The sequence below is a fragment of the Limulus polyphemus genome, unplaced genomic scaffold (genome assembly GCF_000517525.1).
Source record: "Limulus polyphemus unplaced genomic scaffold, Limulus_polyphemus-2.1.2 Scaffold3292, whole genome shotgun sequence".
Classification (NCBI taxonomy): domain Eukaryota; kingdom Metazoa; phylum Arthropoda; class Merostomata; order Xiphosura; family Limulidae; genus Limulus; species Limulus polyphemus.
This window is the reverse complement of record NW_013668902.1, coordinates 36,043-60,565: the sequence shown is the minus strand read 5'-3', so window position 1 is coordinate 60,565 and position 24,523 is coordinate 36,043. Positions and strand designations below refer to the sequence as shown.

At 33.1% G+C, this 24,523-nt stretch overlaps 1 protein-coding gene across 6 annotated transcripts in view; it reads right to left on the bottom strand.

Annotated features, from left to right (window-relative positions):
- Window positions 1-24,523, bottom strand: part of LOC106469087 (cytoplasmic dynein 1 intermediate chain 2-like) — a 98,745-nt gene that overhangs the window by 45,023 nt on the left and 29,199 nt on the right. Inside the window, exons 5-9 of one of the 6 annotated variants that reach the window (XM_022397496.1) lie at window positions 22,626-22,646; window positions 17,178-17,195; window positions 15,787-15,807; window positions 6,010-6,228; window positions 4,969-5,119 (exon numbers count right to left, since the gene is read on the bottom strand). In XM_022397496.1, coding sequence (XP_022253204.1) covers window positions 4,969-5,119; window positions 6,010-6,228; window positions 15,787-15,807; window positions 17,178-17,195; window positions 22,626-22,646 — 430 coding nt within the window. The remainder of the gene's footprint in view (window positions 1-4,968; window positions 5,120-6,009; window positions 6,229-15,786; window positions 15,808-17,177; window positions 17,196-22,625; window positions 22,647-24,523) is intronic. The other 5 variants (XM_022397498.1, XM_022397497.1, XM_022397499.1 and 2 more) reach the window with 5 other exon arrangements.

The window sequence follows — 24,523 nt, the reverse complement described above, 5'->3', positions numbered from 1 at the left end:
GATAGTAAGAATCAACAATATATGTGTGTACGTAAAGACTTAAGTTGTATTGTTACGTAATCTGAATTTTCTAGAAAACCTTCCCACGCCTATAAATATAACTAATGCGACACACCAGAGAGAGTATCTATTATTAGTTCGTTATAGTCAGTGTGCTATAAAATTTCGGAAGCTATAACAGTGATTGTTATAATGCTTACCAATCAGAAAACTTCAGATATTTGATATTGTTTAACTTTAATGGATTCACATCGAACATTAGTACTTTTATGAAAACATTACCTAACGTCATCGTTGGAACTTGACCTGTAATCAGCATATGACCAGCAAGAATTACAGGGCTAGATAGCTCCCTACTAAGTGAATTGTACCTATATCAACTCGTAATCAACTCACTCATCGTGAACCCTCAATAAGATGTCAAGGAAGTTCCAAACTAGAAAGAAGACTTTATATTACTTGTAAGTTTGTGAAACATTTGTTTATAAATCATTGTTTGTAATAACTGTTATTGTAAATTGTATTGTTATGTGTATATTAAAACGTATTTGTGTTAAAAATGAAAACGGTGTCTATCAGTCTTGTTGACAAATATCATAAACTGACTATATACCGGCTTTTACTTGACTACTAAATCCAAAGTACAATTTAACTACTAAATTTAAATTTATCAATTAACTCAGTTTCAGACCATTGAAATTCTAATACATAAAACTGGGCCTTAGATTAGGAAATTGACTTTGGATAAACAGTTTGAAAGGCAATGAGGAAAGTTGAAAAAGAAGAATGGATTGCCTTTAATAGCATTATTGACAAATTTTTTAGGAAACAACAAGGACCCAAATTACAAAAATATTGTCAATAACATGCTCAATAAATACAGAGAGTTGGGTGGTAATATGAGCTTGAATGTTCATTTCTTACACTCACATATTGTATATTTCCCTGAAAATCTTGGTGCTGTCAGAAAAGAAAAAGGGGAATGGTTTCATCAAGACATCAGGGAAATGGAGAGGAGGTAGGTATCAGGAAGGTGGAACATCAGCATGATGGCTGATTACTGCTGGTCATTGAAACAAGATGCTCCAGATGCAATACATAAAAGAAAGACCACAACACGTAGTTTTGAGACTAAAAGACGTAGATTTCACACAAAAATATCAGGATGAATGATGATGCATATTTGTTTGACATCAGTGTTCTTTCCTTTTCTTCAGTTTGTTTGTATTTTGCCAGTATAGGGAAGACACGAGTATATAGTAAGTTTAGGTACAGTTGGTATCTTAATTGGATTTGTGAGTTTCTTTGTTAGGAAGGTGTTGGTAATGTTTTCTAATAAGTGTTGTGGATAGCAGTTACGTTTCAGGATATCATGTAAGAACAAAATTTCAGGCAAACAAAGCTTAAATTTAAAAAATCAACTTAAACGCATACTTGGTCGTTACTACCCTCAAGTGGATTTCAGATTAGTTTTTAAATCCACATCACGCATAAAAAAAATTTTCCCTACTAAAGATCTCCTCCCCATTCCTTATTGTTCCTGGCTTGTCTATCTTTACACGTGTGGAGATTGTAAGCCCTCCTATATTGGCAAAACCCAATGCCATTTAAAAGTCAGAGCCTATGAACATATGGAAATTTCCATCAAACTTAGTTACTTTTTTTAAAGAAATTCTTAAAAAAAAACAGTTGTTTAGGCATGACTTTTGGTGGACAAATCATATCTTACCTTCCTAGCTTCTGTTAGTCTAAAGATTTGTTTAAATCTTCATAAAGAGAGCTCTCTCTACAACCATACAAGTCTTGACAATTAAGCTTTGGAATAGTTTTTCTTATGTTCAACTTAAATTGCTATACAGTCCACAAATAATCCTAAACCTTCACAAATAGCTTTCTCTACTAACATAGAAATCTTGCCCAAATAGCTTATTTCTAATATTTCTCTCCAGTTACTAAATAACCCTCTGAACCTTAATAAAATACTTAAAAGCCTTGTGAAAAGAACTACTGAATTTTCACCCTTCCTTCCTCCCCAGTTCTTGTTTAGTCCACATCTGAATCTTCATAAGTAACTATCTCTATGTATGTAGGCATCTTGCCACAAAAATCTACTGAACTCTTACCCTTTTTGTCTTTCCTAGTTCTAGAATAGTCCAAGTATATGTCTGAGTTTTCAAAAGAACCATCTATGCATACCTAGAGACCTTAACAAAGACGCTATGGAATTCTTAGTTTCTTCCTCCTCACCGTTTCCAGCATAGTCCACATACATGTCTGAACCTTCATATCCTTCCCTAAAAACTTGTAAGTCTTCTTCAAAAAAAGTTACAAGATTCTCATATTTTCTAAGTTCCACTTCAGTTCCAGTGTGATCCTAACTAATATCCAAATCTTTATACAGACCTCTACATATTTGAAAATCTTGGCAAATAAGCACTGGAATTTTTATCTATCCTATTTCTCCACAGTTACTATATAATCCACACATATAAGTGTGAATCTTCATAGCGAGCATTCTCAACAATCCTAGAAACCATGCCAAAGATGCTACACGATTCTAACCTTTCATGTTCCATTGTTATTGTATTACAGTACATACATGTGTCTGAATATTCATGAAAAACTGTTCTTTCATTACAACCCTAGAAGTTAATGTTTTACTACAATGAAAATATATTTCCGATATATATTAACCTCCTCTCACATGATAGCTTTTCTTGTTCAGTGCTGCCCTCTATATGCAGATGTTTTTCACTCGCCACTAGCCTTGAACCTCCCACCTACCGCACATTTCTATGTGGTTCAGCTGTCTTGTAGCATGCAAATAAGCATGTGACAACTCTCCATCAATAGGAGCATGATACACTCTCCTGTCACAGCTGGCTCCCTCTATACTGTAGAACCCAATATTCACTTTTAGATTAGGCAGAAAAGAAGCACCAGAAATGGGGAGGAAGGCTGGGAATTGTTTCTATTGACAATATATTTTTAGTGTAGGAAAATATTAACTTTCAATACGATATTGTACCTTCGCTCATGTAATAACTAGAAACCAACACTGACCTGATGGAGAGACCAGTGCAAAATTTCTCTAGTTGGGCACCTTTCGGAAAGTATTCGGAAAATATTGAGTGGTCTCCCATGAGTGTGTTCCTCTAACAAGAGAAGTCACACTCATGGGAGACCGCTCAATATCTGAACTAAGTATACTCTTCGCTTTCAATGAACGAATGTGTCACTAAATGGTTGGCAAAGAGGCACATGCAAAAAGTAGCCATATGTGCCCCAAGTATAAAGTAGATAGGGCAAGTCAGACCATAGTCAGGACGTTAACTCCAGTTTAAAACCAATGGAACCGAGAATGGATCATTCCATGGTAAGAGGAGGGCCCTCAACTATCTTTATCCGGACTGTAGATGGGAGGTTAACCCCAGTTCAAAACCAATGTCTCAGGGAATAGGTCACCCAGTCCATGGTAGGAGGAAGGTCCTTGACCAACCATAGCTGGACATGCCCATGGCGTAGAGTGGTTAGTGTGCACTGAACCGTATTTGGGAGGTCAACTGCAGTTCAAAACCAGTGGTACCAGGAATGTTTGCATACCTAACACAACCAACACCTGTCCTCCCTGAGAACCTACATCTGGTCGATGGTAGAAAGGTGGAATGCAAGGTTAATGTATCATCCAGTCTGTGGTAGGAGGAGAGTTCCAGCCCACTCGCACTTGAGGACGTATTTTGGCTGGTTGCCCGGAAACCAACATCCAAACGGCAGTAGGAAGGAGGGTTCCCAGCTGGAGGGGTGAACTGCATGTGACAGAAAAGTCCAGTCCAAAACCATATGCCTTCTGGAATAGTACATCAGATCCATGGTAGGAGGACAGTTACACCATCTACACTGGCAGAACACACCCCTCAACTGAATAGGATTGAGCACACTCAGGAAGAAGCCTCCATGGCCCACTACCCCAGCAGCGAAGAGCTGGTAAGTGGTAAGCACTTCTGTAGTCCACTGGAAGAAGGAGAGGAAAATAATGCGTTGGAGAGTTCTGAGAAATGAAGCACTGGAGAAAGTGCAAATGGTGACCATGAAACCCTATTTTCAAAAGCAGGCCATTCCAGATTTATGCAATCAAAGGAGTGGCAGGGACTGGCAGCAATCCCCTTCTGCTTTATTCATGCTAGTCCATGAGTGTACGGTCTGGGACAAACATATTTATGACACAAAACACCACAAGTAAGAACCTACTAGAAGTCTTGCATAACACCCCATCTCAATGGTGGGCGTTACTGACCTTACTGGCTGTACAGTGCGGATTTAAGAATAAGCATACCTGAACAGGCATCATTCATCACAGAGTAGAATCCAATATAGAAGAGTAGTGTGACCCTGTAAGGACAAAGAAAGAAATTAATAACTATACCAATTCACAGTTGAATAGATGTGTGTAGTACAGCTAAAGGCATAATGCGATATCTGGATGAGGATGAAAGAGCTACCCGACAGGGTTAATGGGAGATAAATGTGTTGGGTGTGGTCCACATGCGAGCCTGAATGATATTCCCCAAATGACAAGATAAATAAGCAGCCATGAAAAGGTAAGATGTGTAACTGGATGTAATGACACCTGTATAAACAAACTGTAAGGAGTTGAGAGAAAGGGATGGATACGCCAGTCTGATAAGTTGGCAACTCCAACCTGCGAGGTTGGGGAGTGAATACTGGGTTCTACAGTATAGAGGAAGCCAGCTGCAACAGGAAAATGTGTCACACTCCTATTGGTGGAGGGTTGTCACATGCTTATTTGCATGCTATAACACAGTTAAACCATGTAGAAACAAGGGGTGGGTGGGAGTTTCAAGGCTAATGGTGAGAAAAAAATTTGCACTCATAGAGGGCAGCACTGAATAAAAACTATTATGTGAGAGGAGGTAAGATATTGTATCGAAAAAAGCTTTCAACTCTTACCCTTCCTGCTCCTCCCCTGTTCCTGTGTAGTCCACACATATGTCTAAGTCTTCATAAAGTGCTCTCTCAACAATTCTAGAAGCTTTGCCAAAGAAGATATGGAATTCTTCACTCATCATAATTTGCTGTTTCTCCTCTTCACTCAGGTCCACTAGTAGAAACCAAGCAATGTTACTGATATTGAATCTTATGCTCCATCTGTGAATCTTTCAAGCAGACACAAAATATCACATTCCAAATGTGTGAAAATATTTTAGTTGTACTAGTAGAAATGCTAAAAAGAGAGTCAGTATTTGTGTAGGTAAATATAAATAAGATCACATGGCCAAAATGTATGAAAAATAGAAACAACATGAACTTGAAGCCAAAATACAAAAACGTCACTTTGAACCAATAATGGACTACCCCTGCTCTTAACAAATTTAAAACTAATTCATTTACTAAAATTTACACCAATATGTTTCATAGTTTAGTCCCAATAAAGCAACTTCATTTCTTTTTAAACACATTTTCAACTATCCAACTCACTCTTTCTACCAAAAATCAGATAAAGTATACATAAATGTACAACTGTCTGAGTTTAAGTACATGTAAGACCATATCATTTTGGCATAAAACACAAAAGATTATTAATAGTCTATTTTACAGAGGTACTGTAATCTACACCATGAATTTACTTTAATTCTCTATTCAATATAGTCATATTTTTGTGTAAATTCTATAAAAGGTAAATTACAGGTCACGATTTTTCTCTTTCTTATACATATAGATTCTATCTATACCAAATTCATTATCAAGCACTTGATACAAAAATATTTTCAAACATACCAATAGTTATATAGTTAAATTTATTTAGCACACATAATCCTTTTTCCTGAAATTGACACAAAATTTTCAACTACAGAACAAAGAACATATTAAAAAAGATACATACGTACATACAATATTCATTTCTATATAGTATATTATACATGAATACTGGCCATTTAGAGTAATGATATTGATTTCACACAGGTTATTTCCAATTAAGCAAGACAATACCTTTAATCTTTTCTTCCTTTTGTTGTTCAGTGTGTCCTGGTGTCATTGGGGTATCTCCCTCTGCTGCACTGGCTGGTCGAACCATTTCAACTTTGGGAAGTCCTGCAACTTTGTGGGGAGTATTGTGTCTTGGATAAATTGATGGGCTCTCCAAGTTTTTCGATGGCAGTGAGCAGCCTTCACCTTCCTCCTCCACTGGCACATCATCATAAGTGAGAACTACATAGTGAATAAGTTAGGCCAATTTCTTGTGGTATACTACTAATCAATAATTATTTCTCAGATCTTTTTCAAATTAAGAATGTAAACATTTTAAATGTATTATAAAAAACATACACAAATGCTTTTTAGTAACAAGGCCCAACTGAACTGTCGTTATTCTATGCTAAGAACAGTTTAGTTTTAACATGCAAAAAAATATATAAATTACTTGGAATCTTATTTTCCTTATTACTGTGCTATATACAAAAGTAAGCTTGCAGGCATAGCTACTTTTCACAATCTTGTTATAATCATCTCTAGATATCAAAACTTACTTGAAAGAGAATGTGATAAGTTAAAAACTGACAAACTTAGAAACAATACTACAAGAAAACTGTAATGTTATATAATATTGTTTAGAGGTACCTACTACATTCAGAAATATAAATGCAAAAGTGGATATAACACTGTTTATGGAACATTCCACAAGATGTTCTTTTAGAGTCACTAAGTATAACTGGAAGTGCCAGGTATGGGTTCAAAATAGAAGCAGAAACTACTGCTACATGTATATCAGTCTACATAATTTGTGGAAAGGATTTTACATAGCTTTTCTTTTTAAGTACAGAAGTTAAATGTATTTTCATGCAATTCTTAACTAATAATTATGGTGTATTTTTACTTTATAATTAAATAAAAATATCAAAGTAACACACCTATTAGAATTAATAAGGCTAAAAAACAGATAAAAGAACACTAAAATAATAAACTTTTAAAAATTATGCTCTAAACTAAGAATTTTCTTACCAGACAAATGAACACAGCATTTTTAAGCATTTTAAGGAAGAAGAAGGAACATAGGAAATATAAAGCTACAAATTTTCTAAATATAAGCAAAATAAATATTTACTGTTAAAGTGGCAGATAGCTTAATACCTTTGTCATAAATACAAATAATATTGTCAAGAGCTGAAACAAAGTTTATATTAACTTTTCAATTTATAGAAAAACGTTTAGCATCAAAACATAAAAACACTGCTGGAAGGAAAGTTTGGGATGATCCCTATTAGTCTAAGTTTATCGTGGATTAGAGAAAAATAATGGTTTTATGGTGGTGAATTTCATATATATATATATATATATAAAGTTTTAACTACTATTGGTATAACAAATCTAATAGCTATGTATAAACTAACCATATATATAATTATTTTATCTCTGCTTAATCATATGCTTACCACTCAATTTAATGTTTAAATCTCATTCCAAACACTACACTCAAATTATTTCTCTTTAATTTACTTGTGCATAATGGGATAGAATTTGTAAACAGTATTTTAAACCTTATATACAGAGTTCTTTACATACAGATAAGTTTGACAATATAGTAGTGCAGACTATTATCTCATCACTGTTAATGAACAGACCCAAAAATTGGATGAATATAAAGTTACTTCATGAATTCTGTTGCATATAACCCCAAACCATAACATACATGTTAGCAGAATTAAGTGTACAAATGCACAGGATCAGGAGGAACATACTCCCAGAGTTTGCATATATTGCCATCTATGATCACTATATGGCATCATGTGGAAATGGTCATGTAAGCAGCTTTTTTCTGATGTTGGTGTATAATTGTAAAAGAAAATATTAAAAAATGGAATTAGCAACACTGTATTTAACATTTTACTGATCTGTTGTAATGCATTACATACAGTATACACTGCCATTTTCAGTAACAGCTTCCAAATGTGGTAGAACATGGTACACAGCTTCAATGCTGCAGATAGCAAGAATTTTGTGCTTGAATGCTGTAAGATCAATGGTCATGGAATACCAACATTTTCTGACAGACCCATAACAAGAAACTCGGAGGTGTAAAATCTGTTGACCATGGTGGCTAATCCCATAGAAATCTTAAAGCACTGCATAACTGGTTCTCAAAAGTATTGGTAGTATGTGGAGATGCACCATTTGCATGGACACAGTTTCATGCTGAATGCTACTCTCGTACAAGGTGGATAACACAAAATTGGCTAACGTGTATTATAACATGCATCATAACCTGCAAGATCCTCAAAAATTGAAAACACTCACATAATCATCTTTTGGTATGAAGGAGCCTTTCAACAACTTCATATGGACTGACATTACCCTAGATAAATTTAATGATGAGGAACCCACTTTATAGAAAATAAAAGTTTGGAGATGGCTTGACTGGGTAATGAAGAAAACTTTATTATAAATGTACAATGTTTCGAAAAGATTATGTCATCCTCAGGTACAAGTAGTTTACAGAGATACATGAATATCTACACAGTAAGGAACAAAGTCACATGACCAGAGATTGCTTTACAGCTTAGTGTAGGCATCTTGGTACCCCAAGGTGTTGGTTTAGGGTGGGGCTGTTTTGTTCTATTAAGATAGCTTCCTTTACTCTGTGTTTACTGATAATTGGTTCTTTGTTTAAAATTACAGTATTTTGTACAGATATACTGTGTTTTTTTTAGTTGCAATGGTGGTAAACCTGGGATGGTTTTTTATTATTATGTTCAGTGAATTTGGTTTCCAATTTTCTTCTAGTTTCTCTGATATAGAATTCTGGACAGCTATTGCACGTTATTTTATAAATGATGTTTGTATTGTGTGATTTTATGTAATTTTCATTTAAAAATGATTTTAGTTTAGACCCAGGTGAATTTGAAGTCAACAGGAACTTTATGTTTAATGGCAAGTTTTCTCCAAGTGTTGATTATTTTTGAACTGATGTTGGGGATAAATAATAAACTGCAGTGTAATGTTGTCTTGTTGTTTGGTGTATTAGTGTCAATTTTGTTTGTTAGTTAGTTACGTTTTGAGGTTTTTGTTCTGGTGGTTATGTGGAAATTTTTTGACAATGGTTAGTGGACATTTGATGAAGGTGCTTTAGAGAGTTGATTTCTTCATCACTGTAGTCAGTTGAGCAACGTCTTGAAGCTATGCCTATAAGGTTTTTTAGTATATTGATTTTTTGTTTGGATTCTTGGACAAAATTCCAGTGGATGCAGAGGCTTGAGTGAAAGATTTTTCGGGAAATTTTGGTTTTGAACTGTGTCGGATCTAATGATGTCAAGGTTAAGAAAAGATAACTGTTTGTTATTTTCATGTTCAGTGGTGAATTTAATGTTAAGGTAAATGGAGTTTATGTGTTCAAAAAATGTGTGTTTATGTTTGGTAGAAGTGAAACCAACAATAGTGTTGCTGACACATCAGTACCAGTATAGGGGAGGAAAAATTGCGGATTGTATGGCTTATGTTTCGATTTGGGTCATAAGCATGTTGGCAAGAACAGGTGAAACAGGGTTGTCCATGCTTAAACCATCTATTTAAAGAAAGTTTTTGTTATTAAAAATGAAGTTGGTTTTTGCTGTTATGAATTCTAAGAGGGAAACAAAAAGCATAATGGGGATAGGAATTGGGATCATTACAGTAGAGGTCAAGAGCAATATTACAAACTTCTTTGATGAGAACTTCAGTGAAAAGTGACAATATCAAATCTAGCCATTAAGGCTTTAGAGTTATGACATAATCTTGTCAAAACATCATACATTTATAATTAAGATTTCTTCATTACTCAGTCCAGCCGTCTCCAAGCTTTTATAACCCTAGATAATTTAGATGTAGTAGTTCACTTAGCCAAGGAGATGGAAGTAGGCTTCATCAGTCCACAAAATGTTTTTAACCCAGTTGTCACCTGCTTAAACACATGCAATGAATTCCAGGGCAAAGTTCAACTGCTTCTCTAGGTTGGCAGGAAACAGTTGTAGTGTCTTGTGCATAACCTTCCACACAGTTTGTTGGCATCAGCAGCCAGTAGACCAAGCAACTTGCCGGGTGCTGAATTTCCCTGTGGGGATTTTCTTGTCCAATGGCACTTGACAGGTGTAGGTTGGCATCTTGACTGTGGTGTATTGGTCAGAGATCATGTCTCTTGAAATTTATCGATGAAATTGAGCAAGGTCCTTGGGCTACATGGGTCTCTGCAAACACATCTGACATGACAGAAGTCATTACATTCATTGCCATAGTAAACTTTACAAGTGCTATGTAATCTTGAAAAGAAATTGTTTATAGACATCACTGCAAGCAAAATGACACATTTGACAGCTCTGTGTGATAATGAGCAGTACCATGTATCTTTTACTCCCCTAGTTAACATGTGAATTGTTTCAAAATTCTGTTATTTCAATTCAACTTTCATATGGAAATTCATTCAAATAAACACGTATTAACTCTTAACTTTGCTTCTTTCTTGTTCTGCCCGGTTTGCTAACTGTCAGTTATCCCATTTTCATGCAGGAATGATAGGTATATAACAGCCAGAAATAGAAAGCTGTCTTTTCTGTTGGCATTGCTCAGACAAACCGTAATTTTTATAGCCTTCAATTTTATTTCGTTATAGAGCTATCAAACAGAAAATCAGACCCCTCCTGCCACACCCACCTGTCACATCCTCTCTTTCAGGATTTGTTAATAGTTCTATCTTATGTATAATTATATATTACGTATAACCAATAGAAAGCTAAGGTTTTCATCTATAAAATGATGTATTGTATAACGTTATATTCTGAACAAATAATCGTCAATTTCACAAGCTCCGTTCCAGTGAGAAAGTTAACGACTAGCTTGGATGAATTTGTAACACCTCTTGTCACATGGTTAGAAAGCCAGGAAAATTGTGAGAGATAAGTGAATTTGTGTACTTTTTGCATGTTATTAGTCTATATTCTTAATTGTTAAGTGCTTTATTATAATTACTACAAAAAATCAGGCTTAACTCTCCTCGACAACTGAGGGCAAAAAAAAGAAGATTGGGTAAGTATTTTATTTCTTGTTTTTCATGTTTATTCTTTATTTATTATTATAAAAGTAACTAAAATGTAAAAATTGGGATCTTTTAGGTTAGTTAAGATTAGATCAGGTAAAATAAATAATATAATAAAAATGTTTCATGAGGCATACATGTGAGCAGCTCATAGTAGCTCGTTGGTAACGTAATTTGTTATGATAAACGAATGTAGTTTCACGCTACATTTGAAGGCATTCTAAAAAGAAAGAGAGGGTAATTTAGATTTATTTTGATTTGGGGGGGGGGGATTATGAGGTCAATCATTGACCAACTTTGTATAGAGTTAGGGTAGAGAAAATAACTGATAAAATATAAAGTTTTACTGAATACAAACAAACATTTTAAATGTATTTAGGAGGTTTAGAGATTACACATGTGAAAATTGAGATTTTTGATATAAAGAAAAGTATTTTTAATCTTAACATAAAAATCCCTTTGCAAACAGACTATTCAAAACAAATACTCAATATATTCATGGCCAAATCTTTATTTTAGTTTAAGAAAAATACTTCACTAAAAATATGATTTTTTGTACATGAAAAACTGCCAAATTTTGTGAAGATATACAAATTATATTGAAAATTAGAAGTATTACATTTATAAAGATTTTAAACAACTACAAAGAGGTCATGTGGTCTGTAAAATTGACAAAGCCCACATTGAGAGTTAAAGCATTTTGTTATTACAACGCACCAATGTAAAAGAAGTTTTAAAAATACAACTTCATAATCTAACATTACAATAAAATATACTGACAACATACTTTTTCTAATATTAAAATAACACACATAGTACACTAAAAATATTGACCAACAATGTTCCATAATTGAGGTATTTTTGACAAAGCTAATAATGCAACAGAAAGAAATATGCAATACATCCTCAACATATATGCACTGAAGTAATTTACAAGTATTTAAAAAAAACATAAAACATCTTTCTTTATAAAGCAGTTATTAATGCTACAAATAAGTTAATTTTGTTGAATATTTAATCACGAAAAAAGTTTTCTTCAATACATTTTTGTTTTCAACATCTTCTATATTCTAGTTATAAAAGTTTAAAAAAATATTCAAACAGTTTAAAATATTACTAACTTCAAGTAGACATACAATATTTTAAAAGGGTTCTATTACTTCATTTTTATATTTTTATTTTAATGAAAAACAAGTTTTAGAAAGTTATTTCATAATTAAGTATTTGTACATTACAAAAAAATTAATTTGGAATAAATTATTTTCTCTTACATTACAAAATGGTGTTTTGGTTTAACTAAAAATACACTGATCTAGTCTACCAAAAGTTATCATTTTCCTATTTCTCGATCTTCATATTTACCAACTAACGTTGCATTTGCTTGCTCCAGTCTTTATATACCCCACTTGACTGCCCTTGGCAATACCTAATTTCCAAAACTTTATGCCGGCCCTCACACCCTCTATGCAAGTACTGTATATAAGCCTTGTATGCAGATAATAAAATCACTTTTTCACGATTTACCTAATTCCGGTCACTCACTAACACCGGCTTTTAGTGGGGAGAAAGGGAGGAAGAGTGTCAGTGGAGGTAAGTATGTTTGGAAATACATTTTCAGTTTAGGAAAATTATAACTTCCAAAACATACTTATCTTCACTGACACTAATAGCTAGAATCCCAAACTGAGAAGGCAGAGAAGTCGGTGAGGACAGAGATCATACAGAAAGCATCTGCAGAGAACAAATATGTACCATGAGAAGTTGTATCAAAGTGGAAAACACCTCACTACATGCAGAACAGGTTTGCTCTTCACCCCAAACTACAGAAAATTCAAAAGGGTGGAATATAATACAAATATGATGGTCCAGCCCCAACCAAACAGCCGAGGTTCCACAACTCAGGTTGGATTTAAGGGGTCATGGTACCCATATCCCACATTGGTGGCCAGAGCAGTTGGACTGTAGATATATATCTTTGTGATAGGATCCCTACCAGTAACCACAGAATGATGCATTTCGAACTACCGGATTTATGAAAGAAAGAAAGCAGCACCAAAGTGGACAATCCTTCTGATCAACCTGAAGAAGTCCAAAAGACAACATCCTAGGTCTGGATTGATGGGATCATATGCCATGCTCCACCAATGTCCTCATCCAAGTGGGCAAAGAGAATTCCACTTACCCATGGAATTATGGAGAGGAAGTGGAATACTGTCCCACCAAGGACCAAAGATGGGACCGCATCACGTTCACATTTATGAGGAGATAGCGGATCCCTTCATGAACAACACAAGACCTGACAGTGTTCATAAGAGGGTCCAAGCAACCTCCCCACCAGATAGCTAAGCGTCAAATCTGTACTAGTTTTACAAGTAGGCTTCCACGTAGGTTGGTCCTGCTCCTATCAACATCTGGGAAAATTTTCAGGGACCCAGGTAGGAGGGTCCTTAACTTCGCCCTCTTCTCCGAGAGTGGAAAAAACTCAACACTCTGAAGGAAAATCCTCTGTCCGCCACACCAGTGATTGGAAACTGGGTGTGGTAAGGACTCTCAAGCTCCACTAGTAGAAGTAAGGGAGGAACATAAGCATTGAAGAGTCCTGTGGAACGGACCTCCAGATACAGTGCAACAGGTGAACCACGTTCCCTAATCTTTGAAAGCAAACTGATCTCGACTAATTCAGCTCTGAGATCAGCAGGAACTGGTAAAATCCCCTTTAGCTTTACTCATGATAGTCCATGAGTAGAGGTTCATTAGAAATATTGTAATAACATATCACTATTCAGAATTGCATCCAGATGGTCTTATGGAACACCTCATCTCTCAAGAGCCCACTGCAACCAGGTTGCTAGTGCAGAATTTAAATAGAAACACCTGCCTGGGCAACATTCGCCACTGAGTGGGATCCAAAAGAAATCATTAGGAACCCTAGAAGTGAAAATAACAGTAACTGTAAGTCAGATAATATGTTACACATCTCTCTGTTAAAATCCAGTAGAGGTAGTCAACACAGCCACAGGGAGAAGACAAAATCCCATCGAAGAGGAAACTGCCAGATCATGAAGGTAAGGAGATAAGAATGTGTCAGGAAAAGTCCACATACCGGCCCACAAAATATCTTCTAGAGAACAGTTCAGCTGGGCAGCCAAAGACATCGATAGGTGTCAAATCTGGTGAGAGGTTACATGGAGCATATTGCGATCGTTAACAGATAAGCCCGAATAAGCAATATGGATTAACTTCCAAAGCCATCTGGTTAAAGTAACAGGTGAATAAAATGTGTGTTCCTAGGGACTTGAAATGGTTCCATACCACATAACATCTGAGCACCCTGATAGGACATAACAAATGATCCTCGTCTGATCTACTGTAAAGATGAGAAAAACCATGTAAATGAATAGGAGAAAAAGATGTGTTTCCTTCTCTGGCAGCGAGAGTTTTTGGGATAAATGATCGGTCGGGATAGAGCAAACCATTGGTAGAATGATAGAGAGTCTGCTGAACATGGCAAATAAATCAGAACAACGGCATCCAGAAACTAACAGCAATAAAAAATAAGCTTTAAGAGAAAGGTGATATAATGAACAGAAGGCCATGGGTTCGAAGGGATGACATGTTAAAGCATGTAAAACAACCCTAAAGTCCCAAAGAAGCTCTAGTGGAAGAAGGAGCAGGAAACAGGGAATCTAAGTTCTCCCCAGAATATACCATTACAGAAGGAAAATTCAAATCAGCACCTCCTGGAGAGATACCCCCGGGCCATATGAAGGACTGCATATCGCTCGAATCAGATAATGGACAGCTTCCATGGAGAGTGGCTTCCCCCGACTGCTGACAACCACTAGATAGATGAAAGTTGAGTAGACTCCGTGATTGAAACCGTTACATAGGAATTCATATGCAAATGTTTTTTTATGTAATATATTAATAGAAAAAAAACAAAAAACAAATTCAACAAAATATATATCTATGGATAACAAATCAAAGAATTCCCGATTATTAGAAAGTGAAAACTAAGAAAATATAAATCATGAAACGTTAGTGTGAATCCTCTCGCTTTGTCAAGAAAAAGTGATTTTATTGTCTACATACAAGGCTTATAAACAGTACCTGCATAAAGGGCGTGTGAGGGCAGTGTAAATTTTTCAAATTAGATATTGCCGAGGGCAGTCGAGTGAGGTATATAAAGACTGGAGCAAGCGAACACAACATTAGATGACAAAGATGAAGATCGAGAAATAGCTTTTAGCGGAGATATGTATGTTTTGGAATGTACTAATGTTTAATGTAGTAAAATGATGTTTGAACTTACAACTGAAATGATTGATAAAGGAAAACTATTTGTAAGCTATCTATACCACATTTATGTATAAATTAATTGTATTGCTTTTGCTGTTACTTAGAATATGCTTTCAAACAGCATGATACAAGACAAACAGTAGTTACTATCTAACTACTCTGTAGAAGCTGACTACTTATGATGAAAACATTTCACTGTCTATTAGTGAAGAGAGCAATGGTTTACCATGAAAAATTCTTAAAAGAACCTTAACATTAATGAAAGCTCAAAATGTGGAAAATTAGAAGTGATAAACCAAGCAAAGAAAAATTAATAACAAATAAGTGGAAACTGGACAGAAAAGAATATATCTACACATCTTGTTATCCTGGTGAGATGTTTCAAATAATGACTAGCAAAATAGACCTACCTTGAAATTCATCATCCCATTCTAAAACATGTAGAAAAAACAAAATGACCATTGTCTTTGAGTTGAAAAGAAATTGAAGAAAACAGTTTAAAAGTATGCATAAAAAGTTTAAACTCCACAGCAATTCCACAACCCCTTCTTAAATATCTGTCACAACATTACCTCCAGAACATTTTTCAACATTTATAATTATCCTTTCAAAATATGGATTATTACCAAAACATGTTTTAAAATTACCATTCTTCCATACTGAATAGATATTTTATGCTTAAATTTAAAATATACTGGTAAAGTAGAAACAGAATCAGTTATCACCAATAGTACACTTAAGGGTCTTGAAAATACACAATTATTTTACCTCGTGTGTTTTTGATGATGCTTAACATATACCTTGTAACGTATTTATTTTTATCAATTTTTGTTTTTCACACATTTATAGTTAATAACTACAAAGACAAAAATACAATTCATTTGTAGAATCATTTTGCCAAAAATCCTGTTTAGCTCCTATCAATAGTGATAGAAACATGAACTCCACCTCTTCATAATATTTACATAATTACTTCAGTTTAGAGAATACTGGGAGAGAGCATGCATTCCAATTATACCTAGTTCTATGCTACAAATACTACACAGTGAATATACAGCTTGGTCTAGCTAATAGAACAATATTATGCACATTTTATTCTAGAAAATTGTTAAATAAAATTTCAAAGATAAAACTGATTAGCCTAATGTGCAGTAGATTCAAAAAATGAAGCCAAACCACTGGCACTTTTTGAATGTGTCATGCATTTAAACACTAAAAGCTGAAATTCTGATGTAGTTTGAACCTGTAACATATTTCAGTGCTGAAGCTGAAGTTCTGATATTACTTGAATATTGCATACAAAAGTTCAAACTGAAACTTTTTTACTGACTGAATGTATAGTACAATCAAAAACTAGCTAAAACCTTGGTGATGTTGGAATGTGTTCAGAATTTCTAAGCTTTACTATACACAATCTCTGATACTGCTTAAATGTGTAATACATTTCAATGTTCTAGCTGAAACTTGAGTATTGCCTATATTGAATATGTGAAATAATACAGGGAAAATATGATATTTTTTAAGTATATTTATATTATTTTAATTTTAAACTTTGACACTTCAGCTTCTTGATAAAAGAAATATCATCTCAGAAATATCATTATGCTTTGTATTATTACTTTACAAAAAACACATTAACAAGTATTATTTATGATGTTTTAGAAATATTAGCCACAGTGAAATCATTTCCATACAGCTTAACTACTTGTTCAAACATCTTTTAATCAATACCCCCTAACATGAAAATGTTTAAATTTTATGCAGTTTATATATATATTACAGAAAATTATAGTTTACTTACCTTCATCCCAATGAATAACTTGTGGGAAATAGTAGATTGAGGTATTAAAGCCGATTAAATGTACTTATATTACATTATACACAGATGTATCAACAAGTCTTAATTTAAGGTTTAATAAAGTTAATTTATTTCTTTTGCATCAGATCAAAGTTTGTATAAACAAATTAAACTAAATTTAGTCTATAAATAAAAACTGGATTTATAAGTAGTGGCATCATGATTTGGGTTATAAAAACTGTATTTATAAGTAATGGCATCATGATTTAGGTTATTTATTTTCTGAGAAATTCTTGCATTCTTTTTAAGAGAGCTTTTTAATTATTACAATGTTCTCTAAGAACAAAATGGTAGAAAATATCTCGAGTTGATTCTTATTTACTTAATTAATACTAATTCATGACAGTTAGAAATAGTAATATTGAAAATGGTATATTTAATATAATAATTAATTCAAATGATTTGTATATTTCCAGCCATAACTCAAGGCATTAAAATATTCAAGTTTTCTTAAAGAAAGATACAAATTATCAGTAACAATAAGAAGTGAGAAAAATAATCGAAATGTTTTTCACATCATGGCTGTTTTTAAACATGGATCTATAACAAGTAACAAAAAGTTGGTATGTTTTGTTACAACGTTTAGTCCTTCTAATAAGCCAAACGGTACATTTTACATGTACAGGTCAGAACACAACTTACACAAGATTCAAAGATATTTGAAGGAAGTTAACAGTTAAGAATAATCAAAAAATATTACATAAATTTTTATATATATATATATATATATCCATCAAAGTAACACTAACTGTTCAAATTAGAGATGTCAAATAAGAACTTGAAGCATTACTACCTTTGCAAAAGTAAACTGAATTAGTTCTCTGAAGTTTTAAGTAACATGCAGCCCTTAAAAGTTTTATTTAGTGCCCAAATCATTTACTTAACTTTTATCTATAATCTACAGGTAATTTAAAAGCACCAGAAACTTCTTTGATCAAAAACATAAATCTTCTACCCAAAGAATTAATGTCAAATTTGAATTATACAATATTTTTCTAAATTTCAAACCTCTAAGGCTGACGATCAGCTGCTATGCTACAAAAATAATGATGAAACAGAAATAGAAAATCCAAGCAATTTTCCTACAGCTTAAAGAATAGTCAAAGTTACAAACACACTGGACATTGACTGAATACCAGCCAACGTTAGTGACAGGGTCTAATATTAACTTTGCAAAGGTTCACAAAACCTAGCCTGGTGGTAGATGGTAGCCTTAGTAGTTACTAATTGGAGGAAAGTGTCGATTATGAGTTTCAATATTTTTGCAGACTCTAGAAATGGTTTGATAGCGATCAATACATTTCCATTTTTTCACTTTTATTTGCTCTTGCAAAAAGCAAAAGAATAAAAGTAGCCTACAAAAGCTTTTACATACATCATAATAAAATACAGTCAGAATCAAGAACAAATATTCAACTAAAATATTCGCTATTAGGAGAAAAACTCACATTACATGGATTATCATAAACATTGACTTTCCCCCTTAAATCAGAGAAAAAAAATAAACATTTTAAATCTGACCAGAAATTGTAAAAAGATGCCAAAAAACTGTATTTTATTTTTTCTTTCAACTATTAAACATTAAGTTTATTTTTCTCCTCCCCCCAAAAAACATTCTCCAACAAGTTTTCTAGCCAATAGATTCGATGAGGGTAGGCAGATTGCTAATAAATGTATGAAACCCTGCTCCATATTTGTCTATTATTTGTTTGTAGCTGCCACAATTTTATTTATTCTTATTTTCCTGGACTTTCCCAGTTTTACTTCACTGAAATGAAATTAAAGGCTTTTACATGCCCGAGAGAACAAAATTATATATTCCCATACTTCTTCTAGTTTCACACACATGTGGGAAACATGCATTGACTGGTAATTAATGTTAAGATTCAGCATTAATGCAGAATGTATTATAATGATTACTTATTTTTACATCAACAGAAACTGCTGATTTTCATTGATTAGCTGTTCAACTTATGTATACGGGTAGGTCAAAGTGCACACTTATGACCTTTTAGACAGTTACACTCAAAATGTATGTCAATGTATGTCAACAAACCTGGCATCAAAATGTAGTTTATATTTCATTTCTAATTTTTAGTTGTAAAAGGAAATATTTGAACAAATTTTCAATATTCACTTCTCTGTATCATGTGACATTTCTATGGTCTGAATTGCCCATTTTAGATTATATTTTTACCCTTATATGACCTTTTGAGTTTGTCACAAATAATATGCTCATAGAATAGATATTGCTAAGACTTTATATAAATTTATAATCTCCAATCCCCTTGATTTACTGAGACATAAAGCAGAAAGTTAAGTCCACATACCACATCCTCCTATCACATCCTGTCTTTCACAAATTGTCATTAATTCTCTCTCTGACATTTACTAATGGATTATTTGTAACCAACAGAAAAATATTGTAATTTACTGAATTCCCTATAAGTGTAGCTCATACTTATGACAGTTTTTAAATTATTCAGCCTACAGTTTCATTGTTGCAAACAAAATTACTTAAACCCACTTATAGCTTAGTTAGAAAGCCAGTTAAATTACAATAGCTTCAGGTCATTGTATGTTCTGCATATCATTATTTTGCATTCTAAACTGCATATTTTAAATAAATAAAAATTACATTAAGGACAACCAACAACCCTACCAAAAGTAGGAGTAACTTTTGTTAAGACTCTAATGGCAAAAATTTGAAAACGTACAAGACTCACATTTAGGTAATAAACTTCATTTTTTATGTATTTTTGAAATTAGTGTTATAAAAGTAACTAAAATGTAAAAATGAGAAACATATTAGGTTAGATAAGAGTTTAATATAAACAAAATTTGTGACAGCAAGCATACACAAATCGTGAGCACAGCATGACTGTAATTTGACCAGTTCAAGTGCTCGTAAATCAATCCTTTGTTTAGAGAAAGCTGCCTCTGAAATAAATTGCTTTTGCCATATTTTAACTTTAGCCATAAAGTAATAAATCTAATTGACCATGAGACTTGTAAGCTGTAAGAATAGTAATTAAATGTATGTTACAATGTGCAGTCATTCTGGAAAGAAAAAGGATTTTGATTTATTTTGTACTTTTGTTTGTTTCGTGGTGGTTACAAGATTAGTCAGCCAAGTGCACCATGCTCATATACAGTGTTAAGGCAGAAAAAAATAAGATAAAATATAAAATTTTAAATATTCATTTAAGTGGTTCTAGGAGTTATGAAAATGAAATATGAAAATGATAAGGTGAAAAACAAAGTATTTTTAACCTGAAAATCCCCATGCACTCAGACTGGCCCAGTAAAGGCTTCGTAAATTCAAAGACAAATCTTCAGTAAAAATAATCTCTTAAAAATCTGATTTTTTATGCACAACAGAATTGTAATGTTTATTAAAAACTTGCCAAATTTCAAGAAGATAAACTTGGTAAATTCATATTTATAATATGAATAGTTTAATGGTTATGGTGGTTACAAGGTTGGTCAAAACAACCAAGTCCATACACAGAGAGTAAAAAGTAAAACAAGGGTCAGATATTTTTTCATTCATACATACAAAAATAGTGTACTACAAAACCCATTTTTCATGACAACTAAAAGTCTATAAAGTTATATTTTCCACATTTGCACTAAATGTGCAATGTGAGTAAATGTATCATTTTGCAGATACAGTAGATACACAGATGTACTATACATAATGACAATTGCCTTCAAATTACAGTGTATTTTGATTTGGCTTTAATTCATATCATGCACAACTCAAACACATGGGTTCTGTTTCTATCACTATCTACTGCAGGTGTTGCAGTTTTAGACACACAATAAAGAACAACTGGTCAGGTTAGCAATCGAAGGTTAACATGAGGATTAATATTCAAGAAGTATCTCAATGAAATAAGTACAATGCTTTTCTAATAAGCATTTTAAATCATGTTATTTTTGAATATTCAAATTATAAGAGCATTCCTACACAGTCAAACATTAGCATTTTCCTACACTGAAAATGTATTTCCAATACGTACCTCCACTCACAAAATAGCTTTTCTCGACTAGCACTGCCCCCTATTGGCACAAATTTTCAAAGCATGCCACTACCCTTCCATCTCCTGCATATCCACATGCAAATGATCATGCAACAGCTCTCCACCAATAGGAGTACGACACCACTCCTATCTTAACCAGCACCCTCTTCACATCTGCACTCATTAATCACTTCGAGATTGGTCAGAAGACCTACACCATAGGTGAGAGGAGGTAAGTATCTATTGGAAATGCATTTTCAATGTAGGAAAATGCTAACTTCCGAAACAATATCTTATCTCCTCTCACAAAATAGCTAGAATCCCACACTGACATAAAAGCCAGAAACATGAAGGAATCCCAGAATATGTATGACTAATGAATGGGATTCCTGGGTGTCGAGTGGCTAGGGTGCAACAGACCATAGTAGTAGTAAAGTACTACTGCCAATCAAGAAGTGATTAATGAGTGCAGATGTGAAGAAGGCATTGGTTATGAGAGGAATGGTTTCGTGCTCCTACTGGTGGGAAGCTGCTGCATGTGGATAAGGAGAAACAGGAGGTGTAAGGCTAGTGGCATGCATTGAAAGTTTGTGGCAATAGAGGGCAGTGCTAGTCAAGAAAAGCTATTTGGTGAGCAGAGGTAAGATATCACATCGGAATGAACGTTGCTTAAAAAATTATTTAGTAGTGTCATATACAGGTAAACAGGCTACTTGAATTAGAAAAGAATTATTTAAGTTTATACCATCATGTTTATCCACAGATTGACTTACGAGACATGTTTAAGCCTTTTTTTCAGGTTTAAGGATCAAATACCTATATTTAAAACTTCAAATGTGGAACACAAATGTAAAGTGTCCTTAACATGATTTAGGTGATACTGGATTCACACTAGGCTATTACAAGTTTGAATATAAGAACATAAAAAATTAAAAATCTACATCATGTTCCAACACTGAAAAACCATTTACTAAAGAAGTGTAAATAACCTATAAACAGAGTACAATATAAAATTCTCAAAAAATGGAAATAATAAGCAGGAACTTCTCATAAGTTCTATTGATCAACAGACTTCAATTAAAGTTAAATGAATACAGTGCAGTTCATTTATTTTTAAATCTATAAGCATTTGTGTTGTTATAACGGATGGATTAATAAAACCTAAAAACCTAATTTCTTGTGACAACTTCTTACATTTACACAATGTTAACCTATAAAATTCTAATTAATTTTCTACAAAGTGTACCATAATAAATAGTGTAACAATATTCACCTAAAAATACTTATTTATTAGTAATCTGGGAAAACAAGATTGAAACAGAAGCATATGTTAGAATTACAAAAAGACATGATATAAAATACCTACTGTAATAATCCAAAGGGTGAGCTGTTGGAGAAAAATAAAGACATTTCAGAAACTATATTATATAAATCAATGTCAGAATATAATCCACACAAAATTTGTACCAATATGAAAGATATGAAGAACTTTCAATAATATACTACACATATAAGGCATACAATACAAGCTCAATTAAGAATTAACCTTTACAAAAGTCATATATCACTTAGTGGGTAATATAAAGTGAAACATATTAAAAAAATTACAGAAACTGAATTTCACATTCTTTCATAATCATATTTAACTGAAGAACTTACAGTTTCTGTTTTTTATTTCATATATTTCATTGAGCACACAGAATGACCAGATGTAAAACATTTTATTCTATGGTCTCTTTTATTGTTTTATACTGTGAATTTTGTAGACTAAGAGTTTATTATTTATACAGTATAAAGATAGTCTTACTTTTAGTTTCCTGTTTTATCATACTTACCTACCATTTAGTTCCTCACAGGTACACAACACAAAATTTAATATTTACCACTGGCCAAAAAACATTGCTGTTAGAAAAGCTTTAGCATCAAGCTGTATTTTTACTAATACGTGTTATAAATAAAACATAAATATACACACAAAACACAGAGAGAGAGGGAGAAAAAAACTAATAATACTCACTATACAGTTGCAATGCTATTTAAAAGCACATAAATTTAAAATGTTTAAAATAATGTTTGCTTCATGTTTCAACTACTGCCAAATACCATTATAAATACATTACCTACAATGTTTATATGGCACTTATTCTATTCACTAACTTGAAATGTATCATGAAATCAAGTTATTATAGGCATGCTAAATGGAATGCTAGTCAGTCAGGTTTTAGAGATTATTTGCATTTTTTGTAATATGTTAATTTAAATATCACAGTACATTTTTAAATTTTACATCATACAAAGTTATGCTTCTTACATAAGAAAATACTGCATTTTTAAAGCCAACAAATATAAAATTTAGCATTTTCATACTGAAGCATAATACATGTAATAGCTTTAAAATTACAATTTTCTCAGCAACTTTGCAACACACACTGGTGTGTACTTTACTCACATTTTCAGGGAAATGCTTCTGATTTATAACTAATGTAAAGTTATTTGAAGAACTTTATACTTTTGTTTGACCATGAAGTGACATTATATATCCGTATCTAAATCTTGATTATTTTTAAATTATCTGTATCATTTCTTGATACATTTTTGTGAAATAGCTCACAAACAATTTTGTGACATTTTATACACAGGTAAGAAAGTGATATCAGAAGCTAAATTTTGTATTATTTTCCAAACATAAGTTGATATGTTTCATGGTATCAAATTATTCATCAAACCAATAAACTTGTTTGTATTAAAATGTTATACTTCTAATTTTTCTTCTTTGTGCTAACTAATATCTATTTTGCCTTAAGAAAAAAAAGAAACAAACAAATAAATGTGCCAGGAATATAGAGGTGTTTTGGAGTTCTCCAACACAGTCACAACTTGTGTTTACTTTGCTCTTCACAAACCTTTTCGAGTCCTCCAAAAATGACCATTTTCCTTAAAAGGTGAAGTGCTCAGTGAGCCTTATGCAGCAGGAAAGAAAAAGACAGAGGGCAAGAGTGATTAACATTCTTAATTGATTCTTCCTTGGAAATGAATTGAAAGTAACACCCAGTGTGATTACAAAACAATTTCCACTGCACTACTGGTTTTATACTCTTAAAGTTAAAATTTTTTTCTTTCTCAAACTGAAAACTGTTAACTAATTTTTCAAATTGATCTGGATGTAAATATTACATTACAATGCATGTACAGACATTAGATATACTACTTTTAATAATACTTTTGTATATCATGTATCAACAACTTGAAAATGACTGTATACCT